Raw genomic sequence first — 22475 nt, 5'->3', positions numbered from 1 at the left:
CGGGGCCGGCGCGGTCCACGCGGCCTCGGGCGGAGGGTGGACGCAGCTCGCCGGGCCCGGGCCCCCGGGAGGGGCGTCCGCAGGGACGCGCGGCACGTTCCCAAGCCCATCGGAAGGGTCTGCGGCGCCCACGGTGGAAGGAGACCGTGTGCCCACTGCGGCCGGCTCTACTTCGCCGCGCGCCGCCCGCTCCCCACCCGCGCAGCCGCGCGGATGGTCTAGCCCGCTCCGGCCGCAGCCCACGTGGGCCGGCGGGAGAGCGAGCGCCGGCGGGCAGAGCGGCGCCGAGGGGCAGCCAGCGGGGTCCGGCTGGGCGGGCGGACGGCGAAGGCCTGGCCACAGGTAAAGGGGGAGCGCTCCCTGCCCGGGGGGCTCCCGGTTCGGCCCCCCACCACCCTCCTCCTCCTCGGCTCTAGGCCGCGCCCCTGAACGGCGTGGCTCCGTAGGCCCTCGCGGCCCCGCTGAGGGTCAGCGATGTTGTTTTTTCCCCTTGGCGGGTGAGAAGGGCGCGCCGCGACGCTGGTGTGTTTAGCGCGCTTTGCCCGGGCGGTGGGGGCGTGGAGGAAACGCGGAAGGAGGTCTAGATGGTGAGGGGGACTTCCTCCGGAAGTTGGGTTTGGGGGAACCTAAAACGGACCTGGTAGAATGGCCGGGGCGGGGAGGGGTTGGGAGGTCAGGCCGTGTTCCCGAGGCCCATGATTCCCAAACCGTCCTCCTCCCCATCTTTCAGTCTCCCGATCTAAGCCTCCCAGAGGTCGAAATCTTGCACCCTCGGCGAATGTATTTAAGCGCCAATGAAACTACTAAGGCGTACAGTGGAGAACTAGTCTATATGTGTTAGTGGACTTCAAATTTTACTTAAGGCTTTTGGCTTTTGACGCAGACGCCTTTACCAGATTTTAAGTATTTTGTAAGCAAATGAGTTCACCGTAGTTGCAACCGATTCATTTCTGCCCAGAAAACGTGGGAGCAGTGCGAGACTCTGGGCCTGGGGGATACAGAGTTTGAGACGGTGCATACAGGGATAAAGACAGACAGAGCCCTGCTGTCGTGAACTAACAATAATCGATTGTTAGACGTATACACGGCGATGAAATGATGATGTAGCAAAGACAGTGCGCTTGTCAAGAAAAACAGAAGGATAAACATTATTTGTGTAAAGACCGTTTAATGAATATGGATAGAATGCAAAAGTTGATCTTTCTGATGTGGGGAGAGTTTTGTTTTTTGGGGTTTTTTGGAAGGATAATTGCTTTACAGAATTTTGTTTTTTTCTTTCAAACCTCAACATGAATCAGCTGTAGGTATACATACATTTCCTCCCTCCTGAACCTCCCTCCTGTCTCCCGCCCCATCCCACCCCTCCAGGTTGATACAGAGCCCCTGTTTGAGTTTCCTGAGCCATACAGCAAATTCCCTGTTGGCTATCTATTTTACAAATGGTAATGTAAGTTGCCATGTTGCTCTTTCCATACATCTCACCCTCTCCTCCCTTCTTTTGGGTAGAGCTTTGACTTGAGCCTGGCTCTAGAGACTTTGAAGTGAATCGCGGATTTCAGAAGTTTGATGGAGGACAGAATGCTTGAGAAGTCAGAACATTTTAGAGCTGAAGAATCGTCTTATTGTACCCATAAGCTTTTAAAAACTTGGCTTTTAAAGAATGGTTATTGAATCCCCCATCAGGGGCCAGTCGTGCTGAACCACCCTGAGAAACTTTTATCCTCAAGTAGCAGAATTGTGGTCTTCTGGCTTCCAACTGAATGCCCTTATGAGACTGCTGTGCAGGGAATGAATGTTGTAGCTCTGAGGAAAAACACGGCAGATTTGGAGGCTCATTTCCCACCAGAGTTTAACAAAAATCACTCATAAGGCTGCGTAATTACATTTTTCCTTTCTAAAATCATTTCAGAATGACAGGGAGACGTTTCACTTTTATATATTACTTTCAGGAGACTTCCCTAAACCGCAGATCTCCAAGAAGAGCTTAGACCCTGAAGCATTTATTTGGTCTAATGCCAAACATAAAACAAGCTGAAATTCAGTATGCTGCTGCTGCTAAGCCGCTTCAGTCGTGTCCAACTCTGTGCGACCCCATAGACGGCAGCCCACCAGGCTCTGCCGTCCCTGGGATTCTCCAGGCAAGAACACTGGAGTGGGTTGCCATTTCCTTCTCCAATGCATGAAAGTGAAAAGTGAAAGGGAAGTTGCTCAGTCGTGTCCGACCCTCAGCGACCCCATGGACTGCAGCCTACCAGGCTCCTCCGTCCATGGGATTTTCCAGGCAAGAGTACTGGAGTGAGTTGCCAGTGCCTTCTCCTGAAATTCAGTATGGAGAGAAACAAATCAAAAAGTTGTATGCAACAATTAAGTCCGAACTCATTTATGTTTGGTTGTGTAATCAGTGAATATGATGATTATTATATGGCTAACGTGTTGGGCATTTTCCACATGCTGGCCTCTCTGCTATATTTTAATGGATTGTCTTATATAAAAAATGCATCGTTTACCCTTTAATTAAGCTGGCTAAATATAAAAGTTATTTCCTGATTAAAAAATCTCTTTATAAACAACCACTTTTTCAGTCAAAATATACATATATCCATTTCTGGTTGCTTGTAATACATTTCTGTCTGTAATACATTTTGCTTATTAGTTTTGAACCCCACCCCACCCGTCCATTTTGAAAGTCTTTTTCTTTGTTCCTGCAGTCAAACAGAATTTGGTTTTGTTCAGTTCTCTTTTGAGGAGCAGCTTTACCTGTGAAATAATCAATAGTGTTCAACCCTGAGAATAAAGCAAGAAATGACCTTCTACAATGATAATATTTTGATGATTCATTTAAGACTAAGTAGAATTCTTCTTGTTTTTGTGACTAACGTACATACATAAAATGCATCTGAATAATTCAGTGTTATTTTGATCAGCAATCTGCTTCTCAAATGTCCTTCAAATCAAATTTCAAGAGCACTTAACTGCATCACCTTGTTTTCTTTAATTATTAACAGATTCAGCTGTAATTTTAATATTTACAGATGTTTGTTTTAAATGTTTTTCTCATGCCACTGATTTTGCTTTCTGTTTTTAAATTGTAAAGCGTATCTTTATCTTTCCAGTTCAGAAGTTCCTGTCTTTTGGTTTGTAACTGAAACTGCCTTGTTTTTTGCTTTTCCCATGCTTAAAAACATCTGACCGCTTTAGTCATCTAAAGTAATAAACACCTTTTAAGCAGCAAAAGTAATTTCCAGTTTTATCTTTTTGTGGTTTGAATACTGTTTTAAATGTTTAAGTGAAATAAGTTTCTCTTTTTTGATGGTTATGTATTTCTTTTATAGGCAACTTTAAGAAAAATGGCCCTGTCAGCCCAACAGATACCCAGATGGCTCAACTCAGTTAAGTTGAGCAGCTTCATGACTGCTCTCCAACTCAGAAAAGGTTTTCAGAGACCAGGAAAAACATTGTTGTGTGGCGTTTTTGCTCAGCCCCATGCGTCCTCTGAGGATTGCTTTCTCCAGTGGGGTTTTAGGACTTACAGGACTTCCTCCATGTGGAATAGTTCCCAGTCTGCCAACTCAAGTAGGCGAGAGATTAATTGTGCCCAAAGCACTTTGCTTCCTTCGGTGAGTGAGCCGCCACAGAAGACACAAAAGATGCCCGGCCTTGATTCTGAGCTGTCCCTAGAAGGTACTTTTTCAACTTTCAGAAAACTCCCCTTTGCCTCACCCTGGTAGTTTGAACAAGCTACCTGTTTATATTTCGTTAGCCAATTTCAAGTCATACTTGGTGTCAGGAAAGAAAAGGAACAATCCACTTCTATTCATTTAATAATCTGCTTGCTTTTATTAGGCCTCTGACTTACTAAGAAAAAAGTTTTTAGATTAATATGTTTAAGATAGTTTTATAGCTATGCCAATAGCACTTGCTTTCTATGTTCTTTATTTAGATATTTTTAAAAGGTTTATTAGGATCTAATTTACCCTATTCTATATACCTAATTAGGGTATAATTTTACTCAAGTAAAAGTCATCCTTTTTGAGTATACAGTTTTATGAATCTTGACATCATGTTTTCAGTTCTGTAGCAGCCACCACAGTCAACAAATAGAACAAAAAGAACAACTAGAACACCCCAAAAAGCTCCCTCGTGTAAATTTTTTAAGTCACTCTTCTCCTACCTGTGCTTCCCATTCTAGGAATATTCCTATGCAAGGAATACTTCACTACAGATGAGATAATGTTAGGTTAAGTAGATGATAAACACAAGTGAGCTGGGCGGTGAGGGCCGTGAGGGGAGACTGGCTGTGAGAAACGAGAAAGGGTAGAGATTAGAGACAGAAAAGTAGAACATAAAGTCAAGGCTCTGATTCCTCAGCCTCAGGCGGGTTACAGTTCCCAGGGTCTTTTACAGTGTGTTGGACTTGGATGCCTGCGTGCTAAGTCACTTCAGCATGACCAGCTCTTGGCGACCCTATGGGCTGTAGCCCACCAGGCTCCTCTGTCCATAGGATTCTCCAGGCAAGAATACTGGAGTGGGCTGCCATGCCCTCCTCCAGGGGATCTTCCCAACCCAGGGATCAAACCTGTGTCTCTTGTGTCTTCTGCATTGGCAGGCAGGTTCTTTACCTCTAGGGCCATAACAAAACCTCAGACTCAAGGCTGTACTAGAGAGGGTCACTTTGTGGCAAATGATTGGGGGTGATGAAAACAGAATCATAGAAATCCTCTTAAAGATATATTTGAGAATAATTTGGAGGAGAAAAGATCAGATCAAAATGACATTTCAGGATATGATGACTTTAATCCATACAGTGCAGGCTGGTAGAGTATGTTGTACTTTTGCCCGAGTTAACAAGCTATGGTAGTAGACTCAGTCTTTCTCAGAATGTACTATAGGTCATTAAGCATTCATACCTGTTGACAAGTGAAGGAAAGGAAAGGAATTTTGTACAGGACTTCACCAACGAATTTCTTACTTTGGAGGAATAGTAGTGGTTATCTAAATAGTCTTAAGATTATCTCTTAGAAGGTAGAAAATATATGGAATTTTTAGATGTTTAACTCAGAAACGATGCCAAGATTTAAAAAGAAGCAAACTAGGCAAGAGACTGCCTTTGTAGAAAGAACATGTAAGTATACAGATTAGAAAGCTAACTTGCTTCTTTCCTACATCCTGGCCGCAAAGGACTGGATGATGTGCCTCCATTGTCCCCGTTGCAGCCGATTTCTGACGAGGAGGCTGTTCAGATTATCGCAGGCCCTCCATTGCCCCCGTCTTCAGTCACACTTCGAGACTATGTGGATCATTCCGAGACTCTGAGGAAGTTAGTGCTTCTAGGTAAGTCTAAGTAACCCACACATTTTTTTTGTTTTGCCTTACTTTTAAAATTAGCATTTCTATCTTTATCAAAGTACATGTACATGCCTAAAAGTCAAATAGTGTGAAAAGGCGTCCAGTGAAAAACCATACTCCCAGCTTCATGCCTCCTGACCTGCATCCTGGACTATCTGCTTTTACAGCTCTTTCTATTGGTATTTAATCTCTAACTGCCCATGTAATCGCTTGTAGTGCTGTTGCTTGTTTCATCAGTTTTAGGTATCAGTTAATCTCTTGCACACATGTACTTTTCCCCTTCATTCTCTTCAATTCTCCCAATAGGCTATATTAACAATTTTGGAAATAAATCATTAGTCACTGATCCCATTATAATTCTAAATATTGCTCACTGCTCTCTAGGAAGTGTGCTATGATTGTTTTTCTTCCTGTACAACCTTTCATTTTCTTGGAGTTAGTAATTACTTTGTTTGATTCCCTTCTTTGAATTCTTTAGTTTTCTTTGAACTTTCGCACACCTTCCAGTGGCCGCTCAGGACAGTTTTTCCTAACCCTCTCAGATGATTTTCCTTCCATTTTCCTACTGCCCTGACCTTTCTCTGGAGCCCACTGTTCTGCTTTGGATGGCATCTCTAGGCGTGCTCTTGGACTACTAGTAAGGAGTAAAGGCAGCCAAGAGCTCTCCCTGCAAACTTTGATGAGTCCTCTTTTATTTTTCAATCTAGCACCTTATTGCAACTTTCTGCTTTTCCTGTTATCTCTGCATCTGGTGTTTCTCTTATTCTACATTCCCAGATAATGAACTGAGGGATTGAGAGGAACAGGATAGGCGGGATTATCACAGTCCCATCTGTTTCTCTCATGTCTTGGTTACTGCCTTAGTTTTCCGGAAAAAGGAGCTACCTAACTTGATAGTCCTCCTTTGAGCAGTTTTCCCTGGTACTCTCTCTAATATTAGTGCTCTTTCTAAAATGCGGATCTGGCTGTGTCAGTGACCTACTTGAAATCCTTCTGAGCTCTTCCTGGTCTGGCCCTTGCTCACCCCTTCAGCTCCACTTGCCCACCACTCCCCTCCTTTTTGTTTGGCCAGGTCTGACAACTGGAGAACTTAACTCAAGTTCAAGTGACTTCCCAAATGTCTTCTCTGACCCTTCAGACAGAGTGACTCTCCTCTAGGTGTCCCCCCAGCTTACCTCAGTCTGGACACTAAGAACACCTTTATAATTGTTTACACATCTGTCCCTGTAGAAGTTACTCAGATGTATAGGGAATGGCTTTTGTTCTCAAGAAGCTTCAGGTCTTCAGAAGCATCTAAATAATAATGGAAATCCAAAAACGAAAGGTACAGTGATAAATTCCACATAAAAGATACAAATAAAGTCTTCTGTGGGTTCAAAGGAGAGAGAAAGATGACATCTGCAAGCAGGGAAGCCCAGGACGTCCTCGGCCTTGGGAGAGGTCCCACGGGAAGGGCATGTGGCCCCTACCTTTGAGTAATCTTCAGTATACTTAGAGTTTTGAAATATGTTTCAGCCATTCCTTCATCTGTATGCTGATCCTTCAACAGCACGTCCTGGCAGTAACTTAAATGACAGTGCCCTAGAAGGATCCACGATCCCATTGTTACATAGTATTTTTTTTTTTTTAATTGAAGTGGGTTGCCATTTCCTTTTCCAGGGCATCTTCCCGACTCAGGGATCCAACCCATGTCTCCTGCCTTGGCAGACGGATTCTTTACCACTGAGCCACCCAGGAAGCCCCAGTCGTGTTTTTGAGGACCCAAGTGTCCTGGTTCTTCCTCTGCATCTCAGATCTGTTTCCTGCCTTTCTCTGCTTGTTCTGTATCCCAGGAGGCTCACCTCTGTGCTCAGGCTCCTTCGTCAGCTGGCTTCTGAGCAGCTTTAGTCGTGGGAGGCACATGCAGGAGGAGGGGGACGGCAGGTGGGAGCATTTTTTCTCTGTCCCTTCCCTGTCGGGTCATGTAACTGCCTTGCTCCATGGCAACAGCTCCTACTGAGAGCAGCCCTTGCCTAATAGCTTGGGGCTCCCTCTGGGTTCACAGGAGACTCCCGCCTCCCTGTCTCTCTAGCACTAAGGATGCCCTTGTTTATTCCCGTAACTCTGCTCACATCACTGTACAGAGTCCCTTCATTAAAGTTTTTTCATTTGAACTTGCTCGGGCAACCTCTGTTGCCTGCCAGATGCTGGCTGATACACAGAGTGTGTGTAACCAAACTGAACTGATGGGTCAAAGCCAACTTAGGGCTGTGGTCACCTAGAAGTTAGCATCATGTATTATTCATTCTTTATATCCGCAGAAGTTGCCTGGTCCATAAGAGGCATCAGTGACTATTTTTTTTCAAGTTAATGAAATCGTTGAGTCAGCCCACGTGATTTGTGCTGACAGCGGTGTGCCCTCCTGGTGAGACTCTGCCCTCCTTTTGCTGTTAAGAAGCAGCTTTTGAGGAATTTGGTTTCAGCACAGTCAGGGCCTGACAGCTCATGCTGAGCGAGGCACTGGAGCACACGTCAGCTGCAATACTGAGTTAAACTGAAGTCCAGACCCTTGATGTGATTTTTAAAGCGTACCTTCCCACATTTATCACAAATTTTTGGAACTGTGTTTAAATAAGATAGTTTAGTGGTAAATAAATAAGATAGTTTCTATCTTATTTATCCACCCACCCAGTAATTTAAAATCTTTTTCTGTTAGTACAATTTTTAAAATTATACTATAGAAAAATTACATCTAGTTATTAAAACTGCAGCTATTAAGGAGAAAGAACCTAACCTCCTCTCCATCTCCAGTCTCACTTTATGAAGGTAACCACCATCACCAGTTTGTTGAGTAGCTTCTTCATCTTTTTCTAAGCAAATGCATATATTACAGAAAGCCATGCAGTAGGTCTCATGTCCTCATGTAGTCAAACTTACTATTATTTTTTTTTAAGTCTGTGTTTTCTTCTAATAATTTTAGAGTTAGTATATATTTAGAGTCTTAATCTATCTGAAATTAATTTTTGTATCAGCTATAGAAGGAATTAATAATTATTTTTCAAATATATAGCTAGATGTCATATTGTGTTTTAATGAACAGTCCATCTTTTCCCCCACTGATTTTAAATGTTATTATTTGAACACTCGATTTTTAGTTCATCTTGGATCTGTTTTTAGTCTTCATTCTGCGTGTATGTGTGTTTGTGTAATCTATTTTTCTGTTAATTATCATCATATCAACGCCTGTTTAATGTCAAGAAGTTTGGGTTTAGAATGACATTTGGATCTAATACATGGAATTATAGACACCATTTTTAAAAGTGCTTTTATTTCATTGCATTTATATTTAAGACTGTAAAGTTACATCTAGAAAACAGTTTGAGAGCTACTTTTTAACCTGAAGAAATATTTTTAAGAATATAAAGTTTAAAAAAGAAAAAGAATATCTAAATAAAATTATACCTTATTATCTCATGTTTACGATAAGGAATGCTGCTAAGTTTCTTCAGTCGTGTCCAACTCTGTGCGACCCCATAGACAGCAGCCCACCAGGCTCCCCTGTCCTTGGGATTCTCCAGGCAAGAACACTGGAGTGGGTTGCCATTTCCTTCTCCAACGATAAGGAATAGGCCTTTCCTATTCATGTTTGATTTTTTTTTAATCAGATAAAAAGGAAAATCAGAGAATAAAATACTCAGTTTTAATGAGAATTTTGAATCAAAAGTTACTTTGATTCCCTGCTTAATTGAGGTGGACATCTAATTATATCCATAACCAAAGTCCAATAACTTGCTTTCTCCCTCTTCTGACTTCTCTCCTGTCCCTTGTCTCATTTGCTTAGACTACCTCAGATTCTGAGACCTTGTGAAGGTGGAAGGTGGTGTACTTTCTGCTTCGCTGTTACTTGAGAACTGTATATTTCATGAGCTGTTTCATGAGCTCCTTCGAGGCTCTTGTCTTTATGCTAAAGACAATATGAATAAAAAAATATGAGTAAAGTGAGTAAGACATAGGGTTTGCTTTTGTTCCTCCTGTGGAGGGATTAATAAACCAATTTTTAAAATAATGCTTATAACTAAAATGATAAACTTCAAAGAAAGTAGCAGTTCATGGGGCTTGTTAGCCTGCAGAATGATCAGTGAAGCAGTTACCATGGAGATCAGTAAGGGCTCATAAGCACCCTGCAAATAGTATCCAAGAACCCTTAGATGTCGATGATGATGGATAGAAATTTAGCCCCAAATGCACTGTTTTCCTTTATACATGACTTTGAAAGAAATACTAGCTTTTAATGTATTTTTATTTCTGCAACCAAATTAGAAGTTTCTGTTGGCCTGACTCAGGTCTCCTTTGGGCAGGTCGTTTACCTTCATCAGTAATTTCTGTGTTTCTATACATGACGTTTAATGACTCAGCCACACAGGTATCTTCACACAGGGTTTGTCATTTATTCCAGGAGTGGATTTATCCAAGATAGAAAAACATCCCGATGCAGCCAACCTCCTCCTGCGACTGGATTTTGAAAAAGACATTAAGCAAATGCTCCTGTTTCTTAAAGATTTGGGCATAGAGGATACCCAACTGGGACCATTCCTGACAAAAAACTACGCTATTTTCTCTGAAGACCTTGAAAATCTGAAGACCAGGTAGGGCTGTTAGACTGATTTTCACATAACTCAAGAAGGGGCTGTGAAGAAATAACATGCGTAAGTTATTTTTTTAAGTCTCAGCAGCATAAGGATCTGCTGACATAATGAATGTGAATGTGACTTTCTGTTACGGACCTTCTTTGATCAGAATTAAGTATCTAGGGACTTCTGTGTGCTCCCAATGCAAGGGACCCGGATTCAATCCCTGGTCAGGGAGCTGGACCCCAAGTGATGCAACTAAAGATCCCGCATGCTGCAGTGAAGGTCAGAGATCCCATGTGCCTCAATTAAGACCTGGCGCAGCCAAATAAATAAATACTTAAAAAAAAATTAAGTATCCAAATTACTTCTTTTGTTCAGCTACCCATTATTATTTTTATGCTTTCAATTTTTTGCTAAGCCACTACTTTGCTGTTTCTCTCTGGAAACTGGGATAAGTTTTTTTTTAATCCATTAACAAATGGCTGAATTATCTGAGAGCACACTTAAGATGTGAAAGCCTCATCTCTTCTATTGTTCTTTCTGGCCAATGTTGGATGGTAGATATTTAACCTTCTTTTGGCAAATACTGTATAATTTGCTTAGTTGCTTCCGTCAGTTGGCTATTTTGGTTTTTCCTTTTTTTTTTTTTTAATAGCGCTCTTATAAATATCTGTGTACTTCACTCAATATTCAAGGAATTTATTGAATTTGTGAGAATTGATACAGTCAGGTACTATTGACCGGTGAGGTGAGAATCCTGCTGGGCATTGGCAACGTCACAGAGAGTAAGACAGAGTCTGGGTCTTTTAAGTTCACATCTTGGATTTTTCATCACTCCGACCTCATCAGGTTTTCCCAGACTCACTGTGTGAGAGCACTGTTCACTAAGCTGCCCAAATTGGAAATACTGGTATTAACTTGGACTTCTCGTCTTTTATCATCCACATCTAAGAAATAACCAAGGTCTGTTGGTTCTGTTTGTATCGCTCTCAAATCTTAATCTTCCCTTTGAATACTTGACCTCGTGTCCCCATTATCTCACATGAAGAATGCCACAACCTTCTCCTAACTAATCTGCCTCTCATCTTCTCACCCAGACCGTTCTCACACCGGTTTCGGAGAGCTCCATAGTTCCTTGAAGGTCTCTGAGTTAGGAAAAAACAGAACAACAACAAAGAAACATATTTCTTACATAATTATTCTTTAATAATTTGAGCCCTTACTATATAAGCAAGGCATTTAGAGATGTCCTCTCTCCCTTCATGTGACTTAGAGTCTGTGTAACGCAGACAGGCTGTTACAGTTCAGAAGTCAGAAGGAATGGAAATGTTTCTCAGGGACTCAGTCTGACGGGGCCAGCTCTGCTCCTGACTGTCTGGAACACTCCTCCTCTCCCCGTGTAAAAACCAGCTTGCCCTTTCGCTCAGGATGTAGTCCAAGGAAGAGTACATCCCAAGAGGTGGAGATCACTGGGAACCATTTCAGAGGCTGCCCAATGCACCTTTATTATTTATATCCTTGGGAGAGGCAGAGAGAGGTTAAATAATCTGCCCTAGATGCTCCAGCCAGTCCAAGTGGCAAAGCTGAGATTCAGATCCACTTAGTCTAACTACAGAGTCCTCGCTACTGTACTGTACTGCCTCCCTACTTTTAATTCTATGAAAGAAGCATACATTTAAAAGGAGGTTGACTTAACTTGCTCAAGATCATACATACACACATGAGAATAACAAAGATTATTTTCATATACAGAGTATAGTCTAATTATACAGTTCCTAAACCTGGCTGTCAAACTGGAACATTTTTTAAAGAATTACTTGGAATTTTTTAATAGGTTATTTACCACATAAATTACCACTTAAAGGCGATACAATGAAAAGTAAGCTTCTCCTAGAAGAGGCAAAGGTATAATCTTTTTTTGAACTTAGCTTCTGGCTCTGGTATGTACAGATTTATTTTCTAGAATTTCTGTGATTGCACTGACTACATACATTTGTTTGCTTTTCAATGAAGAGAATTTGAAACATACTAAAGAGTTGGTTGATTGTTTTTAAGAATTTTCAAATGAATGGTGTGCATTTAAGTTAGTAGAATTTTTTTTTTTTTTTGGCTGGGCCTTGTATCTTAATTTTTTATTGGAAAAGTTATCCCAGTAGATAACAGTTTCAATAATGTTTTTTAATCAGATGTTGGTCTCTCCTGTGACCAAAAAAAGAAAAAAATTGTAATTGTCCTTTCCAGCCTACTTATTTCTATTCCTCATCAGCCTTGCAAGACCTGTCTAGATAGGCAGGTACTATTATCAGGTTTTTTGTTCAATTAGCTAAGAATATTTTATCATACACCAGCATGTATGTGTGTCTGTATGCACTCATATACAAGAGCGCACACACACACAGATGGTAGCATTTATACAGCTATGCTGCACCTCAGATTCTTAACTCTATTTCAGAGATAGTTTTTTATTGGCTCTTCCTATTCTTTTTAACCCTTTTTCGGTTCATGCTACAGATCTGTCTAGTCCCGTTTTGGTAAACACAGTGGTTATTTTCTAGTCTTTACTGTCACAGAGAAGCTGCAGCGACTCCCCTTTTATAGAAATCATTTCACACATATCGGTATATATCTGTAGAACTGCTAGGTCAAAGGGTATATGCATTTATAATTTTAATAGACAGATTGCCCTTCACGTAGGCTTTCCCGTTTACACTCCCACCAACAGTGTACATGTGTGCCAGCTTCCTTATTATCCTCATAATATAGTGTCATTGAGCTTTATAATTTCAGTTCATTGTATTGATAAAAACATTACCTTGTAGTTTTGGGAATGATGTTTAGACCATCAGATGTTTGAAGGATCTTTTCATATGTTGAATGTCTGTTTACATTTCCTTTTCTATAAATTATATGTGTCCTTTACCATTTTTAATTGGGCCTTTTTCTTTTTTTTTGGTAAGCATTTTTTAATGCATTAACAAAATTAGTTCTTTATGACATGTTGTAAATATTTTTCCCAAACTGTCACTTGTCTGACTTGGTTGGTGAATTTTTTTTTTTTTTGCTTTGCATTTAAATTTTTGTGTAGTTTTATCAATTTTTTTCCTCTCATCTCCTCTAAGGGACTGGTTTAAAGGAATAATAGTCATTTAGTGTAAAATATAAGTTCTGATACATGGTATAAAAACATCATAGTCATTAGGGTTAGGCATGCCTGGGTTCAAATTTCAGCTCTGTCATTAATTAGCTAGCGGCCTAAAACAAGTTATTTAACTTCTCTTATTCTGTGTTTCTTCAAATGCAATGTGGGAAATTTATCTGGCTTACAGGGGTTTGTTTGTTTTTCTGATGAGAATCTAACAAAATAATGTCCTAGAATATTTGAGGCATTTAAACTGGTTTTCACTATGTTTATAGATTTTAAAAATCAATAATGTTACTTTATAGTCATACTTTCTGGACTTTACTGCCTTATTTTGGTTCCCAGAAACAGCAGGAAATTTCTCAGTTGTTAACAAATTACATACTAAAGACTATAGTGAAAATTATTTATGGAAATACATTCTAAGAATTCTCTGGCAGTTTAGGACTCCGTGCTTCCACTGCTTAGCTCCCTTCAGGGAACTAAGACCCTAACGACCCTAACGCCATGAGACAATGAGACAGCCAAAAAAAAAAATTCCTCTTTCCAGTCTTAGCCACATGCTTGATGATTTTTCTTTGTAAAAAGAGTTCTAAATCTCTTCTTAATTTCTGTTTTCTATTCTTAGCAAAAAAAATTCTAAAACAGAAGCTGTCTCTCTTTTTTTTTTTAACCAACCAGTAAAACAAGTCAGATTAACTGAAAAGCGAATCTGTTTGTTAGTGGATTTCAGAAATATTTTCTGTTTCAAATTATAAATGGAAAAGCTGGATGGGTACTTGTTTTGTTTTAATGTGTGCGTGCTTGCTCAGTTATGTCCGACTCTTTGCAACCCCATGGACCATAGTCCGCCAGACTCCTCTGTCCATGGAATTCTCCAGGCAAGAATACTGAACTGGGTTGCCATTTCCTTCTCTGGAGGGTCTTTCTGACCCGGGGATTGAACTCGCATTTCTAACACCTCCTGCATTGGCAGGAAGATTTTTTTTACCAGTGTGCCACCTGGAAAGCCATTTAGTTTAACCATATTTGAGTCATTATTATAGAATGTTTTTGCTTAAACTTTTTTTTTGGTTTGTGAATGCTTTAAAAACAGTTGTTACTTTCGAAGGTAGCAAGACACTAGTAAATATTTACGATATGTGCATGTATTTTGTTTCTCTAGGGTGGCTTATCTACAATCAAAAAATTTCAGTAAGGCGGATATTGCACAGATGGTCAGAAATGCACCATTCCTTCTGAGTTTTTCAGTGGAGAGATTGGATAACAGACTGGGATTTTTTCAGAAAGAACTTAAACTTAGTGTGAAGAAGGTAAAAGAGAACTGAAGAATTGTATGTTTCCATGTCAGCTACATTTAGTAACTGTTAAAGCTCATGTTTCTAACTGATGCCTGGCCCCTATGAATTCTATCAATGCCTGGTATTTTCTGTACAAGAATGGATTACCTTACTAGGTTAATGATATTGCTATATCATCTTATGATAATTCCATCAAGTTTCTTCCTTAACTATTATTTTGAGCGTTTATGTTTTTTCCTCAAACAGTAATAAGTGTTTGTATTTCTGGGCTCCTTAGCATTTCTTTCCTGGGTCATATCTTAAATTTTACTTTTACATCTTAGTTATGCCTTATTTTTTCCAAACTAGTTGAATGTGCATGTATATTAATAATAGGTTATTTTCTAACTGTAGACTAGAGATCTGGTAATTCGTCTCCCAAGGCTACTAACTGGAAGTCTGGAGCCCGTGAAGGAAAACATGAAGGTAGGACAATAACAAGGTTTGGAGAAACCTGCTTCTGAAGTGTGTGAGTCCTCTGAAGGGAATGGGTTTTGCTCTCATCAAAGAAAACCAGACTGTAAAAGAAGGTATTTCTAAGAAGGTGGACCTAGGAAATAGTATGATAAATATACTGCAGGCGGTTTATTTTAGTTTATAATTTTTTCACATATTGAGCAGGTGTTACATGAGTAAGTTGCATTGCAGACACTGGTACCGTAGTCCTAGAAGAGCAGGTTAGGCATCTGGGTGGGACCTGGAAGCCACTTCCTTTGCCCAGGATGAGGGTCTGTGTTGTTGTCCCCTGGGTGGGAGGCGAGTGGCGGTGTCTGGAGCTTCTTTGCAGAGGGTAGTGCCCGCACATGGCTGTGCCAGGACCCAGCTCTAGTTCCATCAGAGAACACACCAGACACTCTACTGCTGTGTAGAACCAGGGGCAGCTGACTTGTTAGTGTCCCACAGCGGTCATGGGATTTGAAATTTATTATATAAGGCCTATTTGCTGAGGTGCCTAAAGTGTTCAGTACTCAGCTGTTGAAGAAATTTGTATTGAGCTTCTGCCCATGTTCTTTTTCGGGGAGACAGTCCCTGCCGTTGTGGAGTTCACAGTCCAGTGGAGGGGGGTCGCCTGCAAAGTGATGAGAGCGATGGATGGTGGGGAAGCGTAGGATACTCTGAACGCACACAAAGGACCTATCCCACATTGGAGTATTTTTTTATTTTTTTGAATCATCTCTGGAATTTTGACATGTAACATTTCCAGATGACGTGATTAGGAGTGTGCTTGGGAGCAGAGGCTCAGAAAGCACTTTGATAATCTTCCTGCCAGTCTATGTGGTGTAGGGTCCATACAGATAACCTGACCAGGCCTCCGGTGGGCACTGTTCCTCTGTCTTGTAATTATGATAGCTGCTTTGGTGAGCTTCATGATGGTCATCAGGGCTGTGAGTAGCTCCTCCTCAAGAGAGAGGTTTAAAATTCAGGTTACCCCAGAAGCAAGTAGTCATGAACCGTTACGGGCGTTGGCATAGCCATCTCCAGATTTTAATGTCCTTTAATTTTGAAAGAATTAATGTGTCTTCTGGCATGTTACCAAAATAACTATTTGTGTTGGTGATTCATGGGCTTCCCTGGTAGCTCAATGGTAAAGAATCCACCTGCCAATGCAGGAGACACAAGTTTGATCTCTGGGTCGGGAAGATCTCCAGTATTCTTGCCTGGGAAATCGTATGGACAGAGAAGCCTGGAGGGCTACAGTCCACGGGGTCTGTAAAGAGTTGAACTCAACTTAGGGACGGAACAAAAACAAACAATGACTTTTGTGCTTCATCACAACTCTACTTTCTTTTAGGTTTTTCGGCTTGAACTAGGTTTTCAGCAGAATGAAATTCAACACATGATCACCAAGATCCCGAAGATGCTGACTGCAAATAAAAGGAAACTTACCGAGACTTTCGACTACGTGCACAACGTGATGCGCGTGCCCCACCACGTCATCGTCAGGTTCCCGCAGGTGAGGCGCTCACAGCTCTGCCCTGAAGAGCTGCCGCCACCCCTCGTCCAGAACTCGCACAAGCGCACCATGCTCTCGGCTTGTGAAAAGCCGCCCATGCTGTTTGTGAAGGAATCAGACCAAACACAGTCGAGTTCTGAGAGCTGTATTAAGGCCATATTTTTTTTTTTAATTTATTTTAATTGGAGGCTAATTACTTTACAATATTGTAGTGGTTTTTGCCATACATTGACATGAATCAGCCACGGGTGTACATGTGTTCCCCATCCTGAACCTCCCTCCCACCTCCCTCCCCATCCCATCCCTCAGGCACATCCCAGTGCACCAGCCCTGAGCACCCTGTCTCATGCATCGAACCTGGACTGGCGACCTATTGCACATATGGTAATACACATGTTTCAGTGCTATTCTCTCAAATCATCCCACCCTTGCCTTCTCCCACAGAGTCCAAAAGTCTGTTCTTTACATCTGTGTCTCTTTTGCTGTCTTGCATATAGGGTCACCATTACCATCTTTCTAAATGCCATATGTATGCATTAATATACTGTATTGGTGTTTTTCTTTCTGACTGACTTCTTTCTGTATAATAGGCTCCAGTTTCATCCACCTCATTAGAACTTATTCAAATGCATTCTTTTTAATAGCTGAATAATATTCAATTGTGTATATATACCACAGCTTTCTTATCCATTCGTCTGCCGATGAGCATCTAGGTTGCTTCTATGTCCAAGCTATTGTAAACAGTGCTGTGATGAACATTGGGGTACACGTGTCTGAATTGTGATTTCCTCGATGTGTATGCCCAGCAGTGGGATTGCTGGGTCGTTTAAGGCCATATTTCTTTTTGCCCATCTTTGTATCAAGACCACAATCTAGTAAATGTAATAACGGGATTACTTGTGAGAGAGAAGGGCACCCATATACATCTCTGGAGGAAAAATAAGCGATGAATCTGTTTCTCTGTGGTTTGCACCTAGTCTTCATTCGGCCTGTTGGAATCTAATGTGTTCTCTCCTGTACGCTTCTCTATTCACATGGAAATAGATCACTTCCCTTAAAGATTTTTTTCCTTTCTAAATGTATTCACAGTCTGCCTAAATCCATTAGTTAACAAGCCATGTTGTAATGATCTCCTATCAAAGCATGTAGTTCTTAGCTCCAGTTAGTCATCATGCCAACACCATAATTATGTTTTCTAAGCTGATCAGACTTTCCTGTTCTTTAGCTGGTGAGTGACATTATCTGCTTGTTCAGAAGAATGTTTCTTTGAAAGCAGGTCTTGTCTGATTTATACACTGCTAAATTCCCTGCACCTGGAATTAGAAGGGACCAATTAGTAGGTACTGGATAGATATCTGTTGAACAAATGAATGAATCTAATGAAAGTCATCCTTCTTTCCTATTTGGCATGTGAATAGACACTCAGTGAGTATTCATTGGATAAATGAAAGATTGAATTGCATTAAAGTGATTCCTCCATTTGCTACATGTGTTCTCAATGAAAAGGTGGGAAATGAAACATGACTTTAATACAACTCTCAGAACTAGCCTGCATTAGGTACAGTTTCCTCACAAACAACATTTATTTACCTATCATATTTCACTGTGAATGGGCCCTTAATAGAGAATTTTTGTTTCATCAAATGCATGAGTATTCATTATAAAAAGTGTTAGAAGCCTGCAGGGGTGCAAATTTGGCTTTATGGAACCATCATAATGTAAGTAATCTTCAACTAAAAAGCAATAACAGTTTTCCACTTGGTTGATAGATAATTCTGTGACAGCAGAGCATGATAAGAGAATGTGATTTGAGGATGTAAAAATCAGTCATGGTCTGTATTCTCATGGAACTTGTAATCTAGTGTGGAAAACAGGTTTTTAGAATGTAAATTGCTTTACATTATGTTAGAGTCTTAGCTAGATACCATATACAGCTATTGATTTAATTCAGGAGAGGCAGGAAGATCTTAGAAATAATAACAGCTATTGATTGCTTATTTACTATGTGCCAGCTCTGTCTCTACTGCTTTACTTGTATGTATTCATTTAATCTTCACAGCAGCCCATATGAGGTAAGTAGTAGTATTGTCCCTACTTCCCGAATGAAGAAATTAAGCATACAGAGATTCAGTAGCTTGTCCAGGGTTACCCAGGTAACAGGGGCCAGAGCTTGGATTAGAACCCTGGCAGTCAGTTTGAAAACCCGTGCTCTCACCTGAGATCTGCTGCTCTAAGGAGTGACATTTGAGTTGTCAGTAGAATGAGTTGGGTTTAACAATGGACAGAAACCTTGCAAGTAGAGAAAAATATTAGCTTGACTAGATACATCAAAATCTGTTGTTTAAAAACAAAGATTTTTTTTTAGGTACCCCAGATCCTAGCTTCTGAGAAGCCCGGTTATAGATGTGTGGCTTTCACATTGGGAGGATTCTCAGACTCCTACGTAGGATTTTTTTTTTTTTCCCTTTAAAAAAAAAGCTTCATTAATGGAAACATAGACTAACTGACAGCCAGTACTGTGAGGGAACTGATGTAGACTTAAAATTTTTGGCTGGTGCTTTAAAAACTTAGTGGTAGGAAACAGTTTTCTCATGCAAATAACAGTGCTGGTTGGTACATAATTTTATGATTAATTGAAAATGGAGAAGCACTTCTAACTTTAAAACTATGGTTAATTTAGTCATTTCAGAGCAGTGACCATGGAAGGTAAAAGGTAACAAAAGCAGTGAGAGTAATAACAAGGAAGAAATAACTTTTAGGAACTAGGCTTATCCCTTATTTCTCCTCTTTCCTTATGGGTTTCTGTGAAGGCAGAGCTGAAGTCCATGTTGGGGCAGAAGGGGATCGAGAGAGAGAAAAAAACTTCAGCAGTGACTTTTGAACTTGAAAGAGCCTACAAATCTAAATCGATCATAATGAATTCACTTTGAACCACCGGGAAACTAATATAGTTATCTAGTCATAAGCTGTATAATTGCCTCAAAGCGTTACTGTATTTAGGAAATGAATAATAGTTTGGGAGCTTCAGAGTCATGTGTGGTCTTGTCTGTATGTTGTGTAAGCTGAGAGTGACTGGAAGAGTCATATTTAAGAAACATCTAAACGCTTCTTATGTCTTTTGAGCAATAATAACACGATAATCAGAATGCAGTTGCCACAGTGAAGGCAGAGTAGCGCATAATTTGTTTCTGCAGAGAGAGAAAAAGATGTTCCAAAAGCAAGCCAATCTCATGTTGAGTTAGCACACTGTACTTTTTTTGGCCACTGTTCTCAAAGTTCTTTAGTTTTCAACACTCATTTTTCACGATATCCTTGCCAAGTGATCTACTATTATTTTGTTTCCACTTGAATATAAACAGACTCTTGGAGTTTATGTGCCATGTGGAGTGTCCCCAGTGCATCTGAAATACAGTCACGGGAAGGACCTGAGACCCAGTAGGAAATGTAGTTCACTGGGCCTTGCCAGGGAGCCTCACAGATGTCTCTTTAGCTCAGGGCTCCATTCAGGTCTGGCCAGATCTTGCAATTCTCCCATCTTCCTTGCAGCTGGCTTTACAGATTTAGCCTGCTTCTAACTCTTTTTAAAATTACTGTATTTACCCCATTCCTCAGGAGTTTTAACTCCAAAGCAGTTAAGTTACTCCCCTGAAGTCCAGGTTCATTTCATTTTAATACCAGAGGGAGCAACAGGAATTTAAAAGGAAAGAAAGGAAAATAGGGAAGCTTCCCAGATTGTGAAATCTTACCCAATTTTTCATGCCATAAAGCACCATCTCTTACTTTGGTTCTTCAGCTTGGCAAGCATCAGAATCACTTGGAGGACTTGTGGGCCCCACTCTCAAAGTTTCTGATTTAGTAGATTTGGGGTGGGACCTTCGGGTTTGCTTTTTAAACAGCTCCTCTGGTCTCTCCAAATAAGTCTGGTCTTTGCCTACAGTGCAGCGCTTTATTATTTTAGAATTGTTCTGAATATTAGTTTTGAGTTCCTAATTTTTAATCATAATTTCTTAGTAGAAGCCAAAGTGTTTAAACCCTCTAGCATTTACCGTATTTATTGAACATGTGGTTAATTCTTTATATTTGTTAATCTATTAAACTGTTTAGCCAGATAAACATTTTAATAGTTCACATTTTAGTATGCAGTGTTTTTTTTTAACTCTTTTTTTCTTTTCTAGGTATTTAATACAAGGTTGTTTAAAGTCAAAGAAAGACATTTGTTTCTTGACTATTTAGGAAGAGCACAGTATGACCCGACAGAACCTAACTACATCTCTTTAGACAAATTGGTATCTGTGCCTGATGGAATATTTTGTGAAGGGATGGCCAAGGCATCAATACAAGACTTCGAGAAATTCTTAAAAACTCTTTAGTTTTTGATGAATGTTAAAATGTAATAATGTAAAGTGAATGTATATATGAATAAATATATTTTTAAATAAATGCTTCAGACCTCTTATAAATTTGGGGACACTTCTGATAGATGCTTCTTCCAAGTTTCTGGTGACTTAACTCACATTTGACTCAACCATTTCCTTCCTTCTTGGGAAAGAGAACTAAAATGCAAGCTTAGAGAAAGGGAGGCTGTTTACCAGGCTGGTGTGCTGTCCTGGTGAAGGCGGGAACAGTGGAGGATTTTCTTTCTTGTTTTCAAGGTCTTTTAAAATCGTTTCATCACAAGACAGCTCTATTTTCTTTGACCTGTTAGGAGTTCAGAGCATGCCATATTATCCATCTAGTATCTACTACTCTCTTAGATTTTGCTACAGAATAGATTCGATTTTGGTTTATCTGCACCGTTACATTCCTGAGCAAAGAAAGATATTGAAAGTTGCCCACAGTTGGCTACTGAGAATCTGGAAAGAAAAAGGGATAGGAAAGTCATCTCAAGGACAGCAATGAGATGTAGTACAAGGCCACATAACAAACCTTTGTCTTGTGGCCAGGGTATAAAGATTTAGCATGAAATGATGCTTTTTTTTCCTGTTTCCCATCTAGACATGTGATCCTGGGCACAGGATCTGATTATTTGTGAGATGAGGCATCATGGCTTCAGGTATCTGCCTTAGGATCACGAGACTGTTGACGCTGGTGCCCCCAGGAAGCCACACTGGTATTTGCGCTCCCATTGTAGTCCGCTCCCACACTGACTCAGGCAGCGCGTTCTGGTCTCTCTGGTTCATGGAACATGTGTACATCTGTGCTTGTCCACGTGGAACCCTGAGCCAGGATGGAAAAAGTCTGATGATTCTAGTGGAGAAATGAGGTGGAATAAGATCCCTGACCACACCTCAGTTGTCCCAGCTCTAACCCCTGAGCACCACAGAAGGGAGTGAAGAGGCCATCTTGGGTATTGCAATCTCAGCAAGGTCCACATGGAGCAGAACTAGGAGCACCGGTGTTTTAAAACAACTAACTTTAGGGATAGTTAGTTGTGCATTGGGGTTCTATGTGCTGGATGTCCTGAAACTGAGAAACTAAACTAACTCGTAATTGGTTGGGGTCTTCTTATTAATGTATTTTACTCATTCCCTCAACAGAGTAGAATACAGTGGTGAGTGTGGCATAGATACATGTCTTCATGGAGTTCTCTAACAGATGAGCTCAATAAACGGAACACAGGGACTTCCGTGGTGGTACAGTGGATGAGTCTGCCTGCTAAAGCTAATGCAGCGGACACAGGTTCAATCCCTGGTCTGGGAAGAGATATGCGGTGGAGCAATTAAGCCCATGCGCCACAACTACTAAGCCCACTGTCTAGCCCAGGAGCTGTAGAACCTGTGCTCTGTAACAAAAGAAGCCCACACAATGCGAAGCCCATGCTCTCCATAACTAGAGCATTGCTGCCCACTTGTAGAAATGAAGACCCAGTGCAACCAACAATAAATTACTAAAAAAAAAAGAAAAAAATAGGGAACGTGGAAGAAGGTTCAGCCAGGAGGCATAGCATGGAACCAAACTGCTTGGTCTTTCTAAGGCTCAGAACTTCATTTTGCCTTAGTTAACTACCGACTCAGAACAGGCTAGCTATGCTGCTGTAATGAACAACCCTAAAACCACATATGATTTAGAATGTGGACGTTTTTAAT

General features: G+C 40.8%; 1 protein-coding gene across 4 annotated transcripts; it reads left to right on the top strand.

Moving 5' to 3' along the window:
• The first annotated feature begins 28 nt into the window (after window positions 1–28).
• MTERF3 (mitochondrial transcription termination factor 3) lies at window positions 29–20829 on the top strand. Of its 4 annotated transcripts, none has more exons than XM_086336012.1 (9): window positions 29–342; window positions 1369–1442; window positions 3333–3681; window positions 5179–5331; window positions 9782–9971; window positions 14261–14408; window positions 14790–14861; window positions 16228–16389; window positions 20565–20829. In XM_086336012.1, exons 2-9 carry the CDS (start codon window positions 1440–1442, stop codon window positions 20757–20759), a joined length of 1272 nt encoding a protein of 423 aa, XP_086192138.1. In that variant the 5' UTR covers window positions 29–342; window positions 1369–1439; the 3' UTR covers window positions 20760–20829. The 4 variants fall into 4 exon arrangements, with proteins under 4 accessions (XP_086192138.1, XP_086192136.1, XP_086192137.1 ...); XM_086336010.1 differs by having other exon boundaries at window positions 144–342; window positions 1369–1447; XM_086336011.1 differs by lacking the exon at window positions 1369–1442 and having other exon boundaries at window positions 189–342.
• Window positions 20830–22475: the final 1646 nt, after the last annotated feature.

The sequence above is a fragment of the Bos grunniens genome, chromosome 14 (assembly GCF_055505025.1).
Source record: "Bos grunniens cultivar Pamir isolate PY7600 chromosome 14, Bosgru_T2T1.0, whole genome shotgun sequence".
Classification (NCBI taxonomy): domain Eukaryota; kingdom Metazoa; phylum Chordata; class Mammalia; order Artiodactyla; family Bovidae; genus Bos; species Bos grunniens.
The sequence above is the reverse complement of the archived record's forward strand: the minus strand, read 5'-3'. Positions and strand labels throughout refer to the sequence as shown.

What these genes read in the sequence shown, in the direction of transcription:
- MTERF3 (XM_086336012.1), top strand. An exon ending in CTTGAAAATCTGAAGACCAG is followed by an intron (nt 9,972 to 14,260) that starts GTAGGGCTGTTA and finishes TTGTTTCTCTAG; the next exon opens with GGTGGCTTATCTACAATCAA. An exon ending in TTAAACTTAGTGTGAAGAAG is followed by an intron (nt 14,409 to 14,789) that starts GTAAAAGAGAAC and finishes TTCTAACTGTAG; the next exon opens with ACTAGAGATCTGGTAATTCG.